The 25,057-nt window shown below is 38.4% G+C and overlaps 1 protein-coding gene across 3 annotated transcripts in view; it reads right to left on the reverse strand.

Moving 5' to 3' along the window:
• Positions 1–25,057, reverse strand: part of DRAM1 (DNA damage regulated autophagy modulator 1) — a 109,887-nt gene that overhangs the window by 23,988 nt on the left and 60,842 nt on the right. For 2 of the 3 annotated variants that reach the window (XM_074375170.1, XM_045522493.2), the window contains one exon: positions 16,093–16,247. The exons of the other annotated variant lie outside the window; for it this stretch is intronic. In XM_074375170.1, the coding sequence (XP_074231271.1) occupies positions 16,179–16,247 (69 nt within the window). In that variant the 3' untranslated portion in view covers positions 16,093–16,178. Of the gene's footprint in view, positions 1–16,092; positions 16,248–25,057 lie in introns of those variants that run through there. 3 annotated transcript variants of the gene reach the window in all.

Consider the following 25,057-nt stretch of genomic DNA (forward strand, 5'->3'; position numbering starts at 1 on the left):
GCCAGGTAGCACTTACCACACCCCTTTACTTCATTGTTTAACTTTCCTGACAGACTTGAGCTGTGGGAGGGCATCTGTACTTCCTACCATCTTATTTCCAGCTGCAGGTACACAGATACATAATATTTTGTTGAATAAACAAAGATTAAAGCTAAAAAACTATTGGATTTGGTAGTAAATAGGTAACTTGGTAACCTTGATGAGAACAATTTTAGAGGAATGATGAGGATGAAGCCATAAAGCAGTGGGTTGAGGTGTAAATGGAATGTGAGAAAAATAGAAGACTCTTTTCAGATGCTTGGTTGAGAAGAGGAAATGATAAAACAACAGCTAGGAGTCAAGAAGGGCAGAAGGGACATGGGAAGGTTTTAGACATCAAGCCTTTTATTTTTTCAGGGATAGTAGATACCTGAACAGGAAAAGAGGAGAATTGGAGGAGCTATGTTCTGAAGGGGGAAGAGACAGAATCTAGAGCTTGAATGGAAGAAAGACATAAACGTGTAAATAGCTGAATAAAATTAAAAGGCTATGAATAGAAACAACTCTGCAAAAACTCCTGTCAGTCATTGCATGATTAGTTGTCAAACAACTGACAGTCAAAAAGGGATCAGCGTCAGGAGAGGAAGAAACCACTTGCATAAGACTGAGAATTTTTTTTTGGAGACTGGAATTTGAGCTGGGTCTTAAAGTGTGTGTTAGGTGGAGAAGATGGAGAAGCGTTCTACATGGACTACTGAAGTGGTATTTTGTAATGATGATGATTTTAAAAAAAAAAGAGAGAGAGAGCCCCTGGATCTTTTTCAAGCCATACTTCAAATTTATCAAACATGGAAATTTTCAGCCATTGTTTCTTTTTTGTTTGTTTTGTTTTGGTGAGGGGAGGTAATTAGGTTTATTTCTTTATTTACTTTTAGAGGAGGTACTTGGGGTTGAACCCAGGACCTCGTGCATGCTAAGCATGCACTCTACCACTGAGCTACACCGTCCCTGCCTCAGCCATTGTTTCTTTTAAATATTTTATCTGTTTTCACTTGCCATTCCTTACCTTCTGGATCTCTTAAGTACACATGTTAGGCTGCTGTTGTCCCACTGTTCACTGATGGTCTATTCATGGTCTCCAGTCTTACAGTCTTTGTGCTTTATTTTGGGTAGTTTCTACTGCATTCTTCAAGTTCGTTGATCTTTTCTTCTTACCATGTCTAATCTGCTGTTAATCTGTGCCCCATCCAGTTCACTTTTCAACTGTAGAAGTTTGACTTGGGTCTTTTTAGGTATCTTCCATTTCTCTCCTTGTCATACTCATGCTTTCCTGTAACTCCTTGAACATATGGGATATATTTATAGTAACTGTTTTAATGTCTTTGTCAACTAATCCCATCATCTGTGTAATTTCTGAGTCTGTTTCTATTGATTTCTTCTCATATTAGAGCTTATATTCCTGCTTCTTTGCATACCTGGTAATTTTTAATTTAATGTCAGACATTGTAAATTTAACTTTTGGGGGTTACTGGATATGTTTGTAATCCTTTAAATACTTTTGGACTTTGCAATAGGATGCAGTTAAATTACTTGGAAACAGTTTGATGTTTTCAAGTCTTGCTCTTAAGCTTTATTTGGTGGGTGCAGAACAGCCTTTAGGGCCAATCTGACCTTTCTGTTGAGGCAGTATGCTTTTGAAGTCTCCTTCAGTTCCTTGTGTGTTTAGAAGTCTTTCTATTCTAATTAGTGGAAAGATAAACTATTACCAGTCCTGTGCATGCTCCAAGGATTGATCTACTGACTCTTTTCCAGTAGTTTCTTCTCCAGTCTTGGTAGTTTCCTCAAATCCATGTACCAATTATTATTCAACTAAAGACTCAGGGGGACCCTCTGTGGATACCTGGAGCACTCTCTCCTTGCAGCTTTCTTCTCTCCAGTACTGTGCCCATGAACTCTAGCTACCTTGGTATTCCTGAACTCTGAACTCTGTCCCTCAACTTAGGAAGATCATCAAAACTGCTTAGGTCCCCTTCCCTGTGCAGTGGTCTGGGAACTCCCCATACAGTAAGCTGAAGCATTCATCAGGTTTGTCTTGGGCTTTTTTCCCCCTTTCTTCCATAGATTTTGACCAATTTTTCAGTTGTTTAAGGAGGGAAGGGTACATGTGGTCCCTGTTGTTCTACCATGACCATAAGTGGAAGTTTAGTGCATCAACCTTAGACCCTTAAAATTTTTTTTTTAATTATTGAAGTGTAGTTGATTTACAATGTTAGTTTCAAATGTACAGCAAAGCAATTCAGTTATACATATATATTTTTGTCTTTTTAGATTCTTTTCCATCATATGTTATTAAAAGAAATTGAATACAATTCCCTGTGCTATACAGTAAGTCCTTGTTGTTTATCCATTTTATATATAGTAATGTGTGTCTGTTAATTCCCAGCCCCTAATTTATCCCTCCCCGCCCTTTCCCCTTTGGTAACCATAGTTTATTTTCTATGTCTGTGAGTCTGTTTTTGGCTTGTAAATAGAATTTATAACTTTTTTTTTATATTCTACATATAAGTGATATCATATGATATTTGTCTGATTTACTTCATTCAATATGATCATCCTTAGGTGTATCCATGTTGCTGCAAATGGCATTATTTCATTCTTTTTTATGGATGCGTAATATTCCATTGTGTGTGTGTGTGTGTGTGTGTGTGTGTGTGTGTGTGTGTGTGTGTGTGTGTGTGTGTGTGTGTATCACATCTTTATCCAGTCATCTGAATAAAGTGTCCATCTATTGATAGACACTTAGGTTACTTCTATGTCTTGGCTATTGTGAATAGTGCTAAGAACATTGGGGTGCATGTGTCTTTTCAAATTATAATTTTCTCTGGGTTTATACCCAGGAGTGGGATTGCTGGGTCATATGGTGAGTCTATTTTTAGTTTTTTAAGGAACCTCCATACTGTCCTACATAGTGGTTGCACCAATTTACATTCCCACTTACAGTGTAGGAGGGTTCCTTTTTCTCCACACCCTCTCCAGCATTTATTATTTGTAGACTTTTTAATGGTGGCCATTCTGACTGGTGTGAGGTGATACCTCACTGTAGTTTTGATTTGCATTTCTCTAATAATTAGCAATACTGAGCATCTTTTCATGTGCCTTTTGGCTGTCTGGGTGTCTTATTTGGAGAAATGTCTATTTACCCATTTTTTGCTTGGGTTTTTTATTTTTTTGATATTAAGCTGTATGAGCTGTTTGTATATTTTGGAAATTAGTCCCTTGTCGAAAACCCTTAAACTAGAACATGAGTTCCTGGAAATTCAGCTAGCACCTAGAGCAGAACCTGGCACATAATAAGCATTCAAGAAATTTTTTAAATGAATGAATTTTTTTTCCTGTTTCTTCCCAACATTGTCCTCAGTGAGGTTTTCCCTTTTAATTCTAACCATTTTTCTAATATGCCAAGAACATTATCAGTTCTCTCCTCTGAAATACTTTTTCTATACTCAACTTGATATGGTTAACATTCATCCATATCATTTCCAAAATGTTTAGGAAAAAAATAAAAGATCCTAAGAGAGGACCTACATAAAATGTAGGTGCCTCTGGTTAACTTAATCTACTGATTACTCCTTGAGTGGAATTTCTAACCAGTTGTATTCCCATCAAATGGTGATCTAATCCAGTAACCTGAATTTTCCTCAGAGGAAATGCTTCATATGCCTCATCTGCCAGAATAATTTAGCCTGGCTCTGGTCTAGCTCTAATTTATGGCCTAAAGACTGGAAAGTACCAAGAAATGGCTAGTATTGGCACAGTGACTCTGTTACTTCCAGGCTACCAGGCTAAGTGCTAAAAAAAAAAAAAAAAAAAAAAAGCCTTGAGTGAAATAATCTCCTAAATTAGAGGATCTGATTTAGGATAAATTAAGTTCAGTCCAAAGCTAATAGCTGTATTAGTACATAGTGGAATGGGCATTTGGGCTTCTTCCATCATTTCTACAGCTGTTCTTCTGTTATCCCTACTATCATGTTTGCCCTTTTGAAAAGTAGAGTGACATGACAAGAGTGGAACTACATATATCATTCAAGCACTATGAGAAAAAAAAATCTTTTTTTCCATTTTTTTATAAATCAGATGTGGAATTAAATGGAAACACCTTTTTAAGTGAAAATAATTTTTTGGTAATATATTCTCCCCAAATTAAAGTGGAATATGGTGTAGAGTAAGAATGCCACCTGATAAGCCACAGCATGTGACTTATTGTTACTACTTTTAAAGGGAGCATTTCCCAGCTTACTGCCCTTATTCTACATCCATTTTTCACTCTGAAATAATAAATCTGGATCTGTTAAGTCCTAAAAGAAATTGGCACCACTTAAGCCACTTTGCTGACAGTCCCCAGACTCCTAGGGTTTATCGCTAGCAAATTAGATGAGGCCTGGAAGAATGGTAAGTTTGAAAGGGCTTTGAACATTTCTTTTCAGATTTTGATGAAAAGAGCAATGAGACTGTTTATTTAGGCTCACTGTTGAGTCAAAGTTAAGCCACAAATATATTTTCTGATTTTTCTGGGACATAACATGTTAATATTTGAAAATTTTCTTCTGTGTGAGCTATCAAGTCACAAAGCATTTCTCATATACACTGGCCTCATAATAGCCATACATCTCTAGAAGTGCATGCCTCTCTTCAAACTTCTCCCTTTAGACTGTTGAAACTGAATGGGGAAAAAAAAAAGTGATCTCTTAGAGTTTCTTTACTTTAAGTAAAAGAATTTAGTTATTTTTAAATGTATGGCATATACTACCCAAACAGGGCAGTAAAGCAATGAAAGTGGTAGCAAAACAAAACTCTGTAAAATTAATTTATTAAATAGAAATACAGTTTGATTTTATAGATGAAGATGTGCTGAAACATTTTGACCACAGAACTTGTGAGGTGAAGAAGGGGAGGTAACATGGGAGAGCTGAGTTTAATTTATTTTTCCCTAATTTTATTTGCAGTAGTAATTTGAGGGAAGATTTTTTTCAATGCTGGCTGTAATTGTTAGGCCAAGAGATTTTAGTCGGCATAAGGTTGCAACATTCAGTACACAGGAAAAACAGGACAAATCAAAGTCAAAATAAATTTCTCCTTCTGGAGCTATTAGCTGAGTGAGAACAGCTTGTACACTAATTGCACAGATGAAGTCATTTTCATTATATCAATATTAAAGTCTTATAAGAATCTTTCAGTTCCATCTTGCTCTGCTATATAATGCCCATGACAGGTATTTAAGAACTGTCTGTTCTGTCCAAAAGGTTCACTGTCTACCAAGTACCATCAGACTGACTATGTACATAGTTAACACCACTCCCAACTGCTTTGAAGCACAGCAGACCCTCCATATGGCAGACACGCCTCAGATTCTCATTCTGCCCTTTGGATTGCATAATTATCATTTAACTTTTGAAAAACAAAATTTCACTTATACTTCAAAGACAGTGAATAAGGTTTTGCTTTTTTAGAAAAAGAGGCCACTTTTATTTAAAAACAAACTTGCTTGCTTCCTAAATGCAAAGAGCCTTGCAAAACATGGTAAAATACTTTACATGATGTCTCAGATCCTTCCTTAAGTTTATTTTCATTGTATAATCAGTTCCATTTGGTGGAGAATCCTTGAGGTTATTTCACATTCTGTTAAATGCTAACACACACCAAATTTATAGAATCATAGGGAGTTGTTGGTGTGAAGAAGGAAGGTTCAGCAAACTTAGGGAAAATTAAGCTAAAATTTCAGTATTATGATCAAATGTTACAATTTCCACTAGCCCACAAGGAAAAAAAACTGAAAGCCCTGCAGTTGAATCCAGGAATGCCCTTTCTGAATAGTTACTTGCTGTTCACCAATGTGAAAGCAAAATGACCTCTCAAGAACTCTGGTTTGAGAATTTGCAATTGTTGTTTGATGTTCTAATAGAGATATTGGCTCCAACCTCTTTGCAAGAGAGGAATATTTTGCAATAACCTCCTCTTTAGAAAGGTTCAGTCTATTGAAACATGTCAGACTGCAGCTTGCCCTGATATGAAAGTTATTAATATGGGACCTCTTCCCCTCCTTGTCTTTCTTGCCTTTTAATGACCCCAAATAATGAACCCTTTCAAATTTTTATTTAAATAATTTTTCTAATATGTAAACTACACAGAATACCATGACCATTAAAACAGGCTACAGGTGCACTAATCTTCATGGAAAGATTGAAAGGCAGATAAACAATTCTGGACAGTAGACAAGAAAGCATTAACTTGTTTTATACATTTTGAATTTCATCCTAGTGCACATGTTGACAGCTTCCCTACAAGGGAAAAATTCAGAAAAATCAGAGGAGATAGAACTATTTTATTTTTGCAATAGAAAATAACACTGAACTTTCTATAGTAGTTTTGTTCAGCAGAATGATAATATTAGCTACATAAAACTATTTAAAATTTTCTAGTAGCCTTATTTCAAAAGGTAAATGTATTTTAATACATTTTATTTAATCTAATAAATCTAAAATATTATCAACATATAACCAATACAAAAAGTATTCATGAGATATTTTACATTATTTTTCTCACACTGAGTCCTTGAAATCTGGTGTGTATTTTATACTCCCAGAAAATCTGAATTTGAACTAGTTACATTTCAAATGCTTAATAAACACACATGCCTAGTGCCTACCATGATGGACAGAGCAGTCCTATAGAGTGGTACATATTTACTGTATTTAAAAAGAAATAGAGTATCTTCAATGGAGATCTAGTGCAGTTTCCCATTGAACTTTTTAGAAGCTACATTGGACATGACATGTTCCTGTCCAGAATGATAATGCCTCAGGGTGCTCTGTATGCTACATGGAAGAAGATCCACCAGAATCTGGTGATATTTTGCTTCCCTGTGTCTTCTTGTATTAACACGTGCCCCAAGCCAAAGATAAATCTTGACTTCTGGCTATAGCATTAATCTTCTAGTACCCTTCACCCTTCAGGGCATCTAGCCCAGCAACCTACTGCTAAAGCTGACTTTAATCCAAGAGAAGGCTCATCCAGTTCTGTTGGGCCAAAAGTTATTGTCAACCTGAACAGCCTGTCAAGTAGCACACACTGAGTATCTGTTACAGGCTATGCACTAGCTTAGTTCATAACCTCATTTACTTGGATTCTCAGTTGCTTTCAGCAGTACCTCAGTAGCATCCTCATCTCTGCCTCTTTTCCTCAATTCTCAAGTCATCCTCCATAGATCCGCCACAGTTGACCTGAATATATCTGATTGTTCTGCCTACCCAGTGCATCTCCTACTGCTAATAAAATGCAAACTTTATTTAGTGTTGCACATGACCGGTCTCTCAGCCTACAACTCTATCTAGTTCCCTGATTGTGTGGCCTCTCATCCATACACTCTCTACACAAGTTCCAGTCAAATGGCTTCTTGCCATCCCCTGACCGTACCATATCATTCTTTCGTGCCAGGTTTATATACACAGTTCCCTTTGCCTAGAACGCACTTTTCCCTCTTGTTTACATGTCAAAATTCTCTTCCATTCTATAAAATCCAAGTTAGTATCCTAGCTTCCCTATTTGTTCTTATTCTGTTGGGGGGCTGCCTGCTAATATGAAAACACTTTTGTTTCTGATGGTTGAAGTCAAGTTCCATCTTCTGTTTGGAGAAAGTTTTCTCACTGTTTTCTTACTGGCTGTCTTATTTCAGATAAGAGCTGCTACTAATTCATGAGCAACCCCAATAATTCTCAAACTTTGCATAGCATTAATGCCTCAGCAGTAAGAATAATCTTGATAAGACAAGGGAAAACCAGTGGGAGTTGTTTTTTTTTTAAGGTGTACATGAAATCTATTTGAAAATAAGATTGAACAATATTTAATATGGTCGTGTCAAGAAGGGACTAAAAATAAGATGTAGACCATTTAACTCCTTTTTGTCAGCTAAGTCCACATAAACACTCATTTTGTGAGTATTTGTTATCCCTGTAGTGTTTTTCAGGGCAGTTTCACATTCATGCTTTTTTCAGCAGAGTTGTCAACAATTCATTCTCACACATGTCAAGCTCATCACCATTTTTTTTAACCTGTTCTTTTGGACTTCTTGAGTTCTGGAAAGAACATCACTTGGAGTTATACACAACATGTCCTTCTCCATTGCTTCTGACAACAGTTAAGCTGCCAATTCCTCTTACTCTACCTCTGCAGCATCTCTGACAGTCATTCCTTCTCTGCTATTCCCACTGCCCAGATCCTAGTTCAGGCCCACATTGCCTCCCACCTGTACCCTTGGAATCGTTGCCAGCCTGGTTTCCCTTTAACTCCTAAATTCCAACATTACCAAGATTTCTAAAGCCCAGCTCTAAGCATGTCACCCCCAAGCTCAAAAACCCTCAGTTCCTCCCCATCACCTAATAAATAAAGTCCAAATTCTTTAGCCTGATATTCAAGGCCCACCCATACTCTGACCCCAATATAATGTTATAATATGATCTCCTCCTACTCCTTAGATAAACTACAGCCAAATGTACTAATTGTCCCCTAAATACACCCTGCCCATCCCAGCATCTGGCCTTTGTAGTGTTTATGTTTCTGCTTACTTCTCTAACTTCTTGCTGGTTGGAATATGACCCCCATCCTTCAAGTCCCAGTCAAAACTACTACCTCTACCATGAAGTCCTTCTGGATTTTCCAGCAGGAAATAGTTTTTTGGTCCCTATACACACTTTATTTGTATTTTTGTTATGATTCTTACTATAGTGTACATTGTAAGCTTATTTGTGTGTGTATGTGGGTATCTTATATCTGCTCCCATTAAAAAGTTCATTTCATATAAAGTTCATCATAAATATATAGATGGCTATCCTTCAGCACCTAGCATGTATGTTGCACTTTGTAAACACTCAGTGGTTACTTGTGGAATATATGACTAAATTCCTAATTTATCTGAAAAATGCATTTCCAGAAAGTTTTATTTTCAGACCAGAAAAGTTAAGAAAAGGAATTAAATTTAAGAGGCTTCAGAGCATCTGAACTAGGAGTTCACAACATATGTGTGTGTCTCTTGCACAGTTTAGCCATGGAGACCCTGGCAAGCCTTCACACAGAGACCTTTGCTCTCAATTTGCACACATCTTTAACAATAATAATCATGACAACAGCCACAGTGAGCTTGAGTATTTGATTTCCAAGCTCATTTCAGATGAGAAGCAGCAAATTAGGAGCAGGTAGTGGAAATGGCACAGTCAGTCTCACTGATGCCAGTGTGACTGACAGTCCAGCAGCAAGGGAGGACCCAGAAAAGCTAAAAAACAAAACAAGAATTTTTAAAAAATACACACACATACACAGAAATCTGCAGCCATTTAGAATAGGGACAAACAGTTCTGCATACCTCTGAAGGGCCTGAGAGCTTCTCAGTGTTATAGCATAATACTACTTTTAATGACAACCTTGAGTCATCAAGCTGGATTATGTTTATAATGCACTATTTTAGAAGGCAGGGAAGATTAATATATTGGAAATGTTTCCATCCAAGATAATTAAAACTCTTAGTGTTTAAAAGGATAAATCCTCAGCCATCTATTAAACTCACTTATCCAGAACAACTCTCTCATTCCCACCCTCAGGCCCTAAAGCCAGGGTTTAATTGTACTTCCTTGCATTGTTTGATTCATTTGCCTCAGAATATTTGTTGGCTCTCAGCATGTAGTTCAATTTTCATTCAGTAAGTTTTATCCCCATTTTATTCGCACAACACTCTATAAGGGCCAATGGAGGAAACAGAAGATTTGAAAAGTGTAGGCCCTGGGCTTGTCTTGGAGATGCTCAAGATCTAGTTGAGATAAGACCTACATCCTTGAACCAACATAAGGACACAATAGAGAGGTGCAAAAAAGTGTATGGTGAAACAAACTTTGTAATGAAAGATCATCTAGGAAAGGACTAAGGCTAATCAAGATTTCTTAGATATGAGCCTCTGAGTCAGAGGTGGAGAATTTGGAGTAAAGAAAACAGCACAAAGAAGAGTGCATACCAGTGGCAAGAAAAAGCAAACTGTGCAGGCAATGGTAAAGCCAGCCTAGGAGACCAGGGCTGAGGGCCCTGCTTGGGAATAGAAAGAAGTTTGAAGCATTTCCACAGTTTTGTACAAATTCTTATCATCTTTCTAAGGTTATGATTAGTCTGCTCAGGTTGCCATAACAAAATACCCTAGACTAGGTGTCTTAAAAAAAGAAATTCATTCTCACAATTCTGGAGGCTGGGAAGTCCAAAATCAAGGTAGTAGACAATTTGGTTTCTGGTGAGAGCTGCTTCCTGGTTCACAAACAACCACATTTTTGCTGTGTCTTCACATGGGGGAGGGAGAGAGTAAGCTCTCCAGTGTCTCTTCCTATAAGGACATTATTCCCATCAAGAAGTCCCCACCCTTATGACCTCATCTAATCTAAGTACCTCCCCAAAGCCCAATCTCCAAAAGTCATCACATTGGAGGTTTGGCCTTAAACATACAAATTTGTCAAGTGTAGGGGGCCTGGGGGTGGGGACTTAGCATTCATTCCATAACAGGTCATATGAATGTAGGTCTCTGCATATTTTGAAGAGCACAAAGAATCAAATTTGATATATCGATTAATACTTTGTCTTCAGTTATGTCATTTTAGTAGAGAATTTATGTAACAGCTAGTGGCAAGCTACAAAGCTGACTTGATTTGCTTTCTCTACCTTCATTTTAATAAATAAATATTACCTTCAGTAAAATCATAGGAAATGTAAAGTTCTTTGGTTAGAAGCTCTGGAAGTATTCTACTTCTAGAAGATATCAGTATGTCTGAAGCTTTGGGTTCTGATAGTTAACAGATTCATGAGTAATTGGGTATAAACAAAGAGTGTGCTGAAACTTTCTACAGCTTGCTAACTGGTAAAGACTGGAGATTTCTCAGTCTGTTAAAATAAGGTTCTAATAACTGTGCTTTTACCTTTCTCACTAGACTGTAAACTCTGGGAGGGTGGGGTACGTGTTTTCTCCAGCATCTTGACCATTACCTACCACAGAAATAGGACTTAGTGTTAAGTGAACAACTGAATAAGTGATTGAATGCAAGACAAGTTAATTTGTTGGCATTTGACTAAAATAAAATCATATATTTCTCAAAATTGACTTAGCCTGAATTGGCTGAGATGCTTATGACTGGTGGATCATGCCTTTGTAACATATTAAAAGCAAACCACAAAATCAGAGATTTTAAAGTAATTTTTTCACAGACATGTTCGTTGTAAATCCAATACACATATCCTGCTGAATTGGCTGGTTTGTGTAATTGAGAGCCAATTTCAGCGTTCACATGACAATGAAAATCTCAAGCTTAAATGTATTAATATGTTGCCTTGGCAGAACACCAGACCTCTTAATAGCAAAGTATGGAAAGAAAGGATATTAATCTCCAAAGACTTGAATTTGATTTTGAAAATAAACTGATGTTGTTCTTTAAAAGATCATTCATAAGGAGGCATAACTGTGGAGCTGTGGACTATAAAGCAATTTAAATGAAAAATAATCCAAAGGACAGACAACCAAAATTTCAGAATGGTATTTGGTTGGAAGGCCCAGGGATCAATATATTTAAGTGTTTTAGGTCCCGCCTGAGTATCAAATCCTGAATAGCTGCTAACGCACCAATCAGATAACTCCTAATCTAGACATACTTAATAAGTAACTTGCCAAATACATTAGGAAATAAAGCAGAAGAACTGCATAGTCAACCAGTTGGACCCCAGAAAAGGAAACTTCATCATTTCTAGTAGCCATGGCTATCATTTCTTGGGCACATACCAAGTATCTGTCCAGCACTGTCAAATGCCTTACAGATTTACCTAATCCTTACAAAACCAGATGAGGAAAATGTCTTAAAAATAGGTTAAGTAAATTACCCCCAAATCAGCAAGCCTGTAAATGGCAAAGGTGAGGTTTTAGCCTTTGCCATTGACCACTCTGTTTTGTTCCACTGCTCCTCAAAAGATGGGCCTTGAACTGGCAACATCAGCATCACCTGGGAACTCGTCAGAACTCAAAGTCTGGAGATCCACACAGACTTCTGAATCAGAATCACTGGTTGTGGGACCTAGCAATCTGTTTTAACCAGCTCTCCAGGAGATTCTAATGCACACTGAAGTTTGAGAAGTACATCTCCATTCTGCTCTATTTCTCCAAACTTTAGCAAGTATGTATAGTTCACTTTGCCAGTGCAGTTTCTTACAACACCCAGAAAATTAGTATCACATCCGTTTCTTTGTTTGAACTGAGAAGTCACTAGACTAGCAACGTTAATTCCTACAAATAGAATCTATAAAATGAGCCCCAGGGAAAATAACCCAATGGCATTATCCATCTAAAATATGAATGCGGGCTACAGTGATTGGAATTCTTTCAAGACCTGACTACACATATTGACTCAGGATTAAAACAGTAATCACTTAGTTCGTTATAAGTTTGAACAGATAAAATAGATTTTTAATATAAGCTCAGAAATGACCATCATTTTAATATAAGCTCAGAAATGACCAATGACCAAGAGGGCAAGAGTAACCAACCAGTGTGCTGTGACAAAAGTGAAATATAATTTATGAAAATGGCAATCAGAATTCCAATCTGTTGCTATGAATGATTGTCTTGCCAAATAATGACATGTATTGACATTGCTGCCGAGCTATCATTGGCATGTTATACAGACACTGAGATTTTCTAAGCAAAGTTACTGGAAGTCATTCAAATATTTATAATGGTGTAATGGGTGAACTGGAGACTTTCTCTTTCAAAAAAAATTTTGTTCCAAACTCCTTGATGAGAAAATATTTGGAATAAAACGCAACAGATTTATATACAGACTTATATGGCCGAAATTGATTTTTGTTTCCTTGGGAATTTAAGAATCTTTTTAATAGTTGAGAGCTGGTGTACAGCTGCAAGAGGTTGGCTTAGTACGGAGCCAATATTTATGCTTTCTTGATAGAACAAATGAGAGTTCTCGCTCTGTTTTCTATCTTACTTATGTTGAAAGCCTGGCAACACTGGGATATGATACTTGCTTCTCCAAAATGTTTCTAAATTGTACACTGTTTTGTATTTAATCTCGAAGCTGCTTTATTTATAATATTACTAAACCTCAAAGAAACCCATATGGTGGAGAAGAATGGAGAAATTTTGTGATATCACTGTTTTATTCTTCTTTAATAGAATTTATGTGAAACTGAAAATCATTCAAGTTTGTGTTTTTATTTTCAAGGAGTGTGTCCATGTCTTGCAACAGGATGGCTTAAGCAGACGGAGTAATTATAGTATGCAGTACGTTTTATGGCTGACATGTAATTCTGCAGAAATCGCTCTTTTTCTGACAGGTATGTGAAGGTTCATATCGATACTTGTTATCTCTGTATTTAAATATAGCAAACCCAGCCTTGAAAAAATGCCAACTACGTTTCCCCAAATTCAGATCCAGCACTATTGTTGCCAACAGCCCCCACTTCTTAATAATTTCTAGGTTCTCTCTAACCTTACTTACTTATTCCTACTGCTTATCATTTGCTTACTATATTGAGGATCTTCTTAGGACCAGTATTATACTTGTGTTTTACCTGGATATTGTGTGTACAAGTACAGTAGTGCTCTGACATATGATTGATAATCACTCAAACAAATATTATCTGTAACTGCTGAAAATATAGAATTTGTCTGTAGGCAAATTAATTTATGCTTCTTGGACCCTAGGTCTCACCAGCAGAGTTTTGACATCATATGCACCATCTTTTAGCATGCATAGCAGGAATCCAACTGGTCAGTGTGATGTAGTGGTTAAAATCATGGACATTGGTACCAGACAGCCTTGGTTCCAATCCTTGTTCTACTGCTTACTACCTGTGTGACCTTGAAGCAGACAATTTAAGCTTCCTATGTTCCCATTTCTTATGTCATAGAACTGTTGTGTGGATTAACTCAGAGAGTGCTTGGGAAAGTATTTGGTGTCGAGTAGGTGGTCAATGTATGGTAGCCACCATTGATATTCTCTAGGCCCTTTTCATCACCTGTAAATGGGTGCAATAAATAAACCTTACAGAATTTCTGTTATGGGGAAGGCTTGAGGTTCCATGAGGTCAAGAATATGTCTTTTCATTATTGGATCCTAGCACATGGCATAGATGCCTGTCATACAAATGAAAATATAACTGACTGAATAAATTTTTTATATATATATATATATAATGCATTTGGCACAGTGCCTGGCACATAGCAAGTGTTTAATAAATGAGGGCTGTTTTAATATTTTTAACTATTTTATGGAGTCCACTAATAGAACTTTAGTTCAGGACTGACCTTGGTTCATAATACTGGGAAGTCTTTAGTGAGAAGTCTTCATTCCCTGGAACTAAGACCTCTGGGAAGCTCCTTCCAAGGCCATTATGGAGTAACTCCTTAGGCCTTGACTAGAAAGGAGTTAGCGGTAAGAGCACTGGGCCAGAAGTCCAGTGGATTTAGGATTCTGGCTTAACAATTTCCTAGTTGTGTGGCCGTAGACAAGTCATTTCACCTCTTGAGTTTGTTCCTTCAATTTTACAATGAATGGTTTGGATTGAAAGATCCTCTTTTAACTTTGGATCTCTATAATTTTAGAAGTTATATTATAACTCTTTGTTCCTGAACATATGAACAATGTTTATGTCTTATTCCACTCATATGTAGCATGCCTATTACACACACACGTGTGTGTGTGTGTGCATGCATGCGCACAAATGTGTATTATGAGTCAGCAGTGCCTGCTGTGAATGTTTTAATCCAATACAGGAACTTTTCTTCTGAAACAATTAATTCTTCTCTCCATTTATACCTTTCTTGGCGATGCCTGCATGCATGTTATTTAGATTTGGCATCCATATTAGATTAGAAATGAGAAATGTTCTAAAAAGAAGACTTGATTAAGAAAAATGAATGACTTCTTTTGTCCATTCCAGCCCAGTGTGGTTTCCCTCCTCCACACTCATCCAGTTTGTCTTGTCTGTGCCAGTTATTTGCCATTTCTTAAACATCCAACTGGTCAGATGCAAGAAGAGCTATCACTTACTAAGGATCTGCCATTTGCCAGACACTATGCTAGGAAATTCTCTAATTCTTTCAACAATCCTCAAAAATTACAGATGAGGAAACTGAATTTAAGTGCTTAAGTAGGTTGCCAAGTTCAAACCACAGTAATTGATGGAGCCAGAATTTGAACTTGGGTCTGTCTCATCAAAGTCAATGCCTTTCTACTCTACTGTCTTTCAAACAGCTGCTTGCCTTGTCAAATCCCAACAATCTAAAAATTTCCCTGGATATAGATCTGTTTGTTTTGTTTATTTGAACCCTGCCCCTCCAAACACACAACACACACACGCACGCACACACAGTTGTGAACATAATAGATGCTCAGTAAATGTATGTTGGGTAAATGATAGGAAAAAAGGACACACTGGGCCTTCTTCAGTTTTGTGGCCTCATTTCTCAGAGTTCTTCGCTTAGATCAAAACAGGAAGTGATAAAGTTATCTCATGAATACAAATCATGGAGTTGTGGAAAGTGCAAAACTGGCTCAAAGACATTAAGGAAGTCAAAATTTAGTCCTCATTACTTCTTTCCCAGCATTCACAGACCTAAACTTCAGTCAACCCATCCTATGTAGCCTCTATAGACAGCAAGCTGATTAGCCTTGTCCTAACCAGGGGCAAAAATTCCTAGGCTTTTTTGTATTCTACATCAAAGAGTTTTTCTTGGGGCTTATTAATGTATATTTTAGGAGAAGTTGATCAGTTCTTTGGTATTATTACCACATATATATTTTGAAGACTACGAAAGTAAAAGATTGAACAAGCCATTATTTCTGATCACGGAATTGAAAGAGCTCATACTTAAATGAGGTTAATAAATGGAATTTTAGAATATTCTTTACTGGGTGCTCCTTTGAAAAGTAGGTAGCCATGATCAATCTAGGAAAGTTGCGTTAAACTTAGCATTTGTATTAGGCAAGTTTAAACTGACAACTGTAGCAAGCAGTCTCCAACTTCCAGAAGTTTTACATAATAAAATTTTATTGCTGCCTCATGAGATAGTGTAATACAAGTATTCTTGGTTACCCAATGATCCCCCAAATAGTATCTCAGGGACCCAAGTTCTTTCCCTCTTGTAGTACCACCTCTTCTAGATCTTCAGAGTCTTCTCCATTAAGCTGCAGGATAAAGATTGGAAGAGTGGAAGATTAGCAGAAAGTTTTTATAGACCAGGCTTAGATACAGATCACTTTCTGCCCACATTTTATTGGCCAGAATCCAGTCATATGACCATATCTAACTGCAAATCTAACTGCAAGGAGGGCTAGGAAAGGTAGTCTAGCTGAGTGCCCAGTAAGAATAGGAACTGGGGTAGAGTGAACACATACCAGTCCCTGCCTCAGCTCTACATGTGTACTTCCTATCCAGCATCATGGGGTTAGCAGCATTCCACATAAAGGGCCAATAAATGGTTGCTCTTGTTACAACTGGCACATCTGATACAATCAAATAACCATTATCTGAGCCTATATGGAGCAAAGCCAAGTGTTAATTATGGGCTGGGATAAATAAGACATGATCTCAGCCCCTAAGAACTTTGTACTGAAAGTTCTCCAAATTGGAGAAGAATAAGATAAGGATAAAATAGAGGCAAAAATCTTTTGTAGCATACATCTCATATTAGGTCTGTATGCCCTAACTTTAAGCCACTCAGGACTGAGACCTGATAACACACCTTTGTGTTTGTGTTCTTTATTCAGTGCCTGGCATGTAATAGGCATTATAGAAGTGTTTTTTAAGTAATGAAAATAAAGAACCATGTTGGAGGAGTGCAGAGAAGGAAATAATTACTTATGACCAGGCGTTGTTATAAGTTGTATACTGTACAACTCTAGGAGGCTCTTGTAGTCATTGTGAATGGCTCTCCTCATAGTTGTATAGTACACAAACTGCGCAGTTGTGTATGGAAGCCCTCGGCAGAAGAGCAACCAGAAAATGCATCCAAGAGAACATGAAAATTGAACTGGGCTTGAAATATATGAAGGATTTCTACATGTAAAGAAGAACAAAGGCATTCTATACTGAAGAAAGAGCCCATTCAGAAGCAAGAGTCCTGGAATGGCGGCTAGTAGGCCAGGTAGCTGGGAGTCATGTTGAGACAGGGAGGCAATGAAAGAAAGCTGAAGTTACTTTGTTGCTCAAGAATGAATGGTGTTGATCACCCACACTGAGAAGTGTGAAGTGACATGTTTGAGGAGGATCATTCTGGCCATCAGCTGGAAGATGGACTGAAGAAATGATAAACGAGGAAACCACGTAGGAGGCTGCTACCATATTGTAGCTGAGAGATGATCCAGAGCTTGCTAGCATAAAGACAGAGTGAATAGGAAGAAGAGGACAAAAAGGACTTTGTGACTTATTGGCTGACCCAGGTGAGAGAGAGAAGTGAAAATTACTCCAAGGTGACTTGGTAGATAGCGGAAGCAATTAATCACAAAAGAGAATAGGAGTTTTAAAAAGGGAGATGATATGTTCAGCTTTGTATATATTATATTTGAAGTGCCAGCAGGACATCTACATAAATACTTGGTCCAGAACTCAGGAGAGAGGTGAGATGATTTCTGAACTATCAGCCCATGGATAGTAACGAACCACATAGACCAGGTAGACAGTATAGAGCAATAGTTCTTAACAGGCTTACGTGTATAAATGGGGAGAGGGGGATTGGTCTTGGTTACCTATCACTGAGTAACAAATACAGTACCCCCAAACTTAATGGCTTAACACAGTCATTTACTTTGCTCATAATTTTGTGTGTCAGGAATTTGGGAAGGACTAGGCTAGATTTATTCCACATGGCATTAGCTGTAGTGGCTGGGCCTGGAGGATCCACTTTCAAGATGATTGTTTATTCATACATGGTGCCTCAGTGCTCTATACATGGGGTCTTGTCCTTTCAAGTGCTCCGTGTGGCTTGAATTTCTCACATCATGGTGGTGTCAGGATATCTGATCACATTTCTTACAAGAGGCAGGAGTTAAAACTACCAGGTCAGTAAAGGGCTATGCCCCAAACTGGCAGTGTCACTTATATTACACTTTACAGGGCCTGGCCATATTCAAGAGATTGAGAAATAGATTCTAATTCTTGATGGGGAAAATGGCACAGTCTCATTGCAGAAGGGCATGTGGGATGGGAAATACTGGGGGCCTTCTTTGGAAAATACTGTCTGCTATCAGAATGTCCATCAAAGTCAACTGAGGAACTTGTTCAAATTATGGCTGTTATGCTTCCAAGTTTTAAATAGTTTTCACAGGGAATTCTGATTCATATCCCCAGCTAAGACCCTCTGGTGTAGAACAGAAAGAAAAAGTGGCCCTGAATAGGGAGTTCCTGCTGATAGACCAGAGATGAAAAAAATGAGCTAGAGGAATTGACAGGAGCCAGAGGAGGAGAGGATTTCAAGAAGGGTGTGGTCAGAAGCACCAAATGCTATGGAGACAGTGAGAATGAGGAGAACTAGGCAGAAGCTGCTGAATATGGCTTTAAAAGCTCTCCAGGCATCTCAGAAGTCTGTTTCAGTTGGGGTTAGAATTCAGAATCAGAAGCTTACAGACTGAGTCTGCACCCAGAACAGGTTCCTTTTTTCCCCCCAGTAGTTTGGCTATCCTTGTGAAACCCTATTTGTAAGGACTGAAATAGCAGTTGTCCAACAGCAATATCCAATCTGCAAGTAAGAAAAGTTGTGACAGACTGTAAAGGTAGTTAGGGTGTGAACTTCAAGAAAATGGAGACATTTCCCTTCTGCTGTTCCCTTTTATCTTTGCAAATAAGTTGGGTGACAGTTAGTTTGGTGCTCTTATTTATTTGAGATCTCAAGTCAGAATCAGTGTATCAGCTAGCTCTTGTTGTATAACAAATCACTCCAAAGTCAATGGCTTATAATCAGGGGTCTGCAAACTACAGCCTGTCGGCCAGATGTCTTTGTAAATATAGTATTGTTTGGACATAGCTGTGTCTGTTTATTTACATACTATCTGTCTTATCTTTTTATCTGATTTTTGCACTAGCGTGAGCAGAGGAGAACATATGCCTCATAAACCTATAATATTCAATATCTGGCCCTTTTAAAAAAGGTTTGCTAGATTCTGCTTTAAAAAAATAAGTATATTTTATTGCTCATGAGCTAGCTGGGTAATTTTTCTGGTCTCAGCGAGGCTCATTCATAATCAGCTGTGAGCTGAAATCTGGGCTAGGTTCTGTCATACGTCCTAGTTGACTGGTTGTCAGCTAGTCTGACTTTAGCTGGAATAACTGGGGTCTTCTCCAGTGACTTTTCATTCTATAGCAGGCTAGTCTAGATTTGTCCTTATGGTGGTCGTAAGATTCCAATAAAGCAAGTGGGAAAAATAAGAACCCTTGAGACCAAGGCTCTAATGTGGCATACCATCACTTCCACCACATTCTGCCACTTCCACCACATGTGATATTGGCCAAAGAGGCAGGGAAATGGAGTCTACCTTGAGATGAGAGAACATGCTAAGTTGTATTGCAAAGACATGGATACAGGGAGGCCTGAAGGTACAGGCCTACTGTATAGAGTATAGAAAGCACACCAGGCTGGGACTTGTGAGAACTGAATTCAGATCTTGACTGGGCTGTAAACTCAGTCTGTGACCTTACACAAGTCACTTGGTATCTCTGGGCCTCAGACTCTACATTTATATTAAAAATGCTGTATTCTGTTCTTGTTTGCATTCAACAAATGTTTATTTTCTTGAAATGTTTTTTAACAAGACTTGAAAATACTCTCTGTTTTCTAATGTGGTATTACTTGAGGCTAGCATAAGGGAAAAACATCTGCTTTTATTTCATTCCCTTGACAGGGATTCTAAATATTTGTAATTTACATGAAAAAAATTACAACATTCATACTGGGTTTCTTTCAAATGTGAAGAAAGAGAAGAGGTTTTGCAAATGAAAATGACAGAAGCCACCTTAGTAGGAAAATAGTCTGAAGATGATTTTTGCTCAGAATGACTCAAAAAAAGTCCTAAAGTTCTTGCCTTCCCCAGGAAGTCCTGGTAGATAGGTAAGAAAGATTTAGGTTAACAACCTCTTTGGAGAATGCTTTAAGAAGGGTTATGACTGGGTTCCAAATGAAACTAGTAAAAGTGGTATAAGCCTGGATATTCCCTGATCAGACGTTGAGGAGATTCTCAAGCAGTATCCTTCCTACCCAGCCTCCAGAAGAGCTCTCTCCAGACATCTGCCTTCAGCAAGGCCAAGGCTAAAAGAGAGTTTACACAGCTGGACCTGGGTTTCTTGAAGATCTTCATACTTTGTAATCTGGTTCTCAGTGCTACTTTGGTATACCCCTGAAGATGGGGAGCCAGTTTAGCTCCAGTCATCAAGTAAATTATTAATCAACTCTCCCATTTCCAATTCAGACCCTTTTATGGGGGGTTAGGAGGTAATTAGGTTTATTTATTTATTTACCTTTAGAGAAGGTACTGGGGATTGAGCATGAACTCTACCACTTGAGCTACACCCAACCCACCAAATTCAGACCCTTTTACTTCAGCCTGGTCCTTTCCTCCATCCTTAGCTACAACTCGCTGTCCATTCCCAACTCTGTGCCTTGTTTATATTGTTCTTTCCTCCTCTTTCTCTGTTTCTCTTACTTAAATCCTAATCAGAGTTCAGAGCCAGGCTAAATTCTGCCTCTCCCTGGAGCTTCCCCAGCCAACTCTAGGCCTCAGTGACCTCTCCCACACAGGCATGAGTTACCCAGTAGGCAGGCTGAGTATATGCATAGAGCACTTATAAGTCAAGGATCTCACCCCCACCTCACCACACACAGGAAGAACCTCAGCGTCAATGAATATATCCAAAATTTTGAAGTGGAAAAAATCTAAAAAGAATTCATTTTAGCATACATCACCTTCATGACACTTCAAGAAATAACATTTATTATGCATTACGTGTGGAGAAGGGGCACAAAAAGGGGTACTTTTTCAATTTAAGATCTTTAGAGTTCTTGATTTTGTACTGATCTCTCCTCTGAAATTATATTGCACTTACTGTGTTTTCCAGAAACATTGGTATTTAATTGTATATTGTAATGTGTACATATGTGACCCAGTGGCTGAGCACATGGAATCTTAACTCTGACACCTACTAGCTTTGTGAATTTGGGCAAAGTATTTGTGGTAGAAAGTCTCCAGTCATGGCTGTCATCACCTCCCCTCCCTGCCACTTCTCCATTGAAAGGTGAAACTTGATTCCCCTTCTCTTAAATCTTGCTGGGCCTGTAACTGCTTTGACCAACAGATCATTGCAGAAGTGACATTCTCAGCCCAGGCCTTAAGAGAACTGAAAGCTTCCATTTTTTTCCTTTTGCAACACTCCTTCTTGGAGTCCAGCTGCCATCCCAGGAAAGGCAATGGAGAAGCAGATATGTACTCTGGTGGACAGTCCCAGCTGTTTGCCCAGCTAACATTCAGCATGAGTTGCCAGCCATGTGAGCAAGCCATCTTGCATGATTTAGCCCAGTCGAGCCTCCAGATAAATGCACATGGACATGGAGAGACAACATCACATGGAGCAGAACTGCCCAGCTGAGCCCAGTCAACTCAGAATATGAAATATAATAAAATGGCTGTTGGTTCAAGCCACTAACTTTTGGTGTGGCTCATTATACAGCAATAGGTCATCAAAACAATATTTAACCCTACTTAGATTTGGTTTCTTCCTCTGTAAAATGGGATCAATAATGGTACCTATTTCATAGGATTATTTTGAGGCTCAAATGAGATGAAATATATGGTAAAGTGCTAGTGATGTTATTCTATCTATTTATGTTATGTTATGCTAATTATATTTTTTTTTTAATCATGAAAGGAGAGGCTCTGTCACTGGTTAAAAGATTTCAAGCATTGGAGTTCAAGAGGTCATGAGGGCAGGAGAGAAAAGATAAATATAGAGAATAAATGGTACTAATATTTATTGGTAACCTACTAGGTACCAAGCCCTATGCTAGGTTTTTACCTATATGATCTCACTTGCTCTTCGCAAAACCCTTGTCAGGCATGTATTTTTATCCTTTATACCATTGAGTAGAGGTTCAGAGAGATTAAGTAATTTATTCCAAGGTCCTACAGCCAGGAGTGACCAGGAAGGAGTGCAAATGGGCTTCAGAATGGGCTGTCTGACTGTTAAGCCTGGTCTCTCTCTCTCTTTTTCTTTTTTTAAACCCACCCACACATTTTGGACAGAGGGGCTTCCTGAGATCATTCAAAGTGTAACTACTGTTTTAGTGAGAAATTACATATTCAATCAGATTCTGTTCAACCCAACCAATATTCTGCCTCTGGTAGAAATACTGATGAAAATTTAAGAATATCCCCCAAAGTCCTTTACTTACAGTAATAAATTATTACAAACCTAGCATCAAGGAATCTAATTAAATCTTTCATGAAACTAGTTATGTTTAGCTTACGTCACATCTCTGAGAAACAAGTTCAGGCACGTAAAGCTGTCCTTCCTTTTATTTTTTTCTAAAATATCATTTTTATCCCTCTAGGAAGGGCTGCCCCATTATGCCTGTATACACTGCTGCTTAATTTTTAAATGAGACATTAACTTGTCTTTTCTCACAGGGCCAGTTTGCTTGGTGTAAGGTCAGTAAAATGCTGATAAGAACACCCATATGAGGCCTCTCAAGCCAGGCCTCTGAGATCCTGGCTGAAAGCTCACCACAGATCTGTGTCCAATAATAAAATCCTCCCCAAATCTGAGAGCACTCAGCTCATTCCTGCATTTTCAATCTTTTAAGTGCCTCCTTCCCATGCTCCTTCCTTTCCTTTCCCCAGTCTCTCACAAAATTTTGTTCCAAAATGTCAGTCAACCATCAGCTAATGGGATCAGAAGTTGCCTCACAGTCACAAAACCTCCTGGTTCCCGACCCAAGGGCCCCCGTTACATCCAGTGTCCCAGGATGACCTCCCAGCCTCCATGACGTAAGGAAACATTTCAGAGCAGCTTTACAAATGGAGAAACTCATTCGTTATTTTTTCAAGGGACCAAGAAAAGAAAATGTTACGAACAAGGAAATTGTTGGTGGGTCATTGGCCAGGACACTGAAATTTGAACAGTGAAAATTAATTTGAGGATAATATAAACAGGTTTCATTATACAGATTTTAGGAATATGACAGGAATAGTCTGTTGTTTTGAATTCTGGAATGTTCTTCCCCCTTCTGCACCCCAACCCCAACCCCAGCCCTATTACTATGAGTTGGCATTCTCCCTCCCGCTGGTTGTTTTCTCCATCTACATCCGCTGTTAGAGTACAGACGAACTCACTCTGTGATTGGCTTCATGTGGTTGCCTTGCCTACATTTATTCTGGTTTTCTATTGTGTTGCCGACACACATTTTTAAGAGTTCCATCATGTTAGGGTTTTTTTTTTTTTCCCTACTCTCTTCAGAAAAATTGACTTTTCAAAGGAATATTTTTTTAATTTTTTTGTTTAAAGAAATAAATATCTTTCTGAGTTCTTTGTCCTCTTTCACAATTACAGCCATGTAATCCATAAGGAATCCATTAATGTGTAAGAGGCTTTGAAGCTGCTGGATGTGTGTGTGTGTGTGTGTGTGTGTGTGTGTGTGTGTGTGTGTGTATGCATGTGCACACACACTGTTCTTTTTCTTTTTCTCTCAGAATCTTGCTGCTGCCAACCACTGATTTAGGAATGTTTAGGGGTATATGCCAACTCAATAATCAAAATCATTTTGGTACTGGGAACCCAACCACAGTCTCTGTAGACCAGTGGAATTTATTTCTTGCTCCAGTTTATTAAGTAATAGTACCAACAACACTTCGAATAAAGAAGAGTCTGATAAGATGTGATAGAATGTCAAGATAATTCATTTTGATCAAAAACAATGCTTGTTTTGAATTTGGAATACTAAAATCACGAACAGCCTGATGGTCCTCGCTTCCTATGATTCCTAGCTCACTTCAGGAAAGAGGCTCAAGACAGACTGCTGGTTTTCTCCTGCATACACATCCCTGTCTTCATTTCACAAATACAGAGCTAGTACCAGCTGTGGACCAAGCACTGGCCTAGGCATTGACACTATGGTGGTGAACAGGATAAACACAATTTCTGCCACATGGCATTTTCTGAAGGAAGATATCTTGGCTGCATAGATTACTGGCTGATGATGCATTTGAGGCATATGCAAAACAGAATAATGGTGAAGCTTGTGGACTGTGTTCAGAACCAGGCTGTACCACTCCGAGCTATTTTATCTTGAACAATTTACGTGACATCAGATTCCAAAATTGCAGTGGTACTTACCTCATAGTTATTCTGAGGATTACATAAAAATTTTTTGTACAGCTTTTACCATAGTGCCTGGTTAATAGCCATGAGTAGTGGTGGTAATAATAATAATAATAATTATTATTATTATTATTACTATTATAATTACTATCATTATTATTGATGGGCCACATTGTCCTTCAGCAGAGAAGGCTACTTCCTCATCCCTGGCATGGCAAGTTTATGCATCCAACCACTACCAGGAGGTCACAGATCGATCCCACCCTGGGAGTCTCTTATATTTGAGGCAGAAAAAAAGGAAAGTCTTGTCCAATGTTCAGAACCACATCCTCTGCCTTCTAAAGCTGCAGTGCCTCCTACTGCTCATGGAAGAAAATGTAGCTCCTTCCTCCCCAGCTGTATCTGCCAGCCCGCTATGGCGAGGATCCCTCACATCCCTGCCATCTCTGACCCCCCAAAAATGTGACACCCCTCCCCCACCATTGCCTGTGAGACCTGCCATCAGCCACTGTGGCCATGGAAGTCTGCCATCCTGTGGTGTAGACTTTTCCCACCCACTCTTCCCCTTCAGAGCCTCATCTTGTTACATATTGAACCCAGAGCAGCAGATCTGGAACTTCCAGGGATGCTTGGGCTT

The sequence above is a fragment of the Camelus bactrianus genome, chromosome 12, assembly GCF_048773025.1.
Source record: "Camelus bactrianus isolate YW-2024 breed Bactrian camel chromosome 12, ASM4877302v1, whole genome shotgun sequence".
Lineage (NCBI taxonomy): Eukaryota > Metazoa > Chordata > Mammalia > Artiodactyla > Camelidae > Camelus > Camelus bactrianus.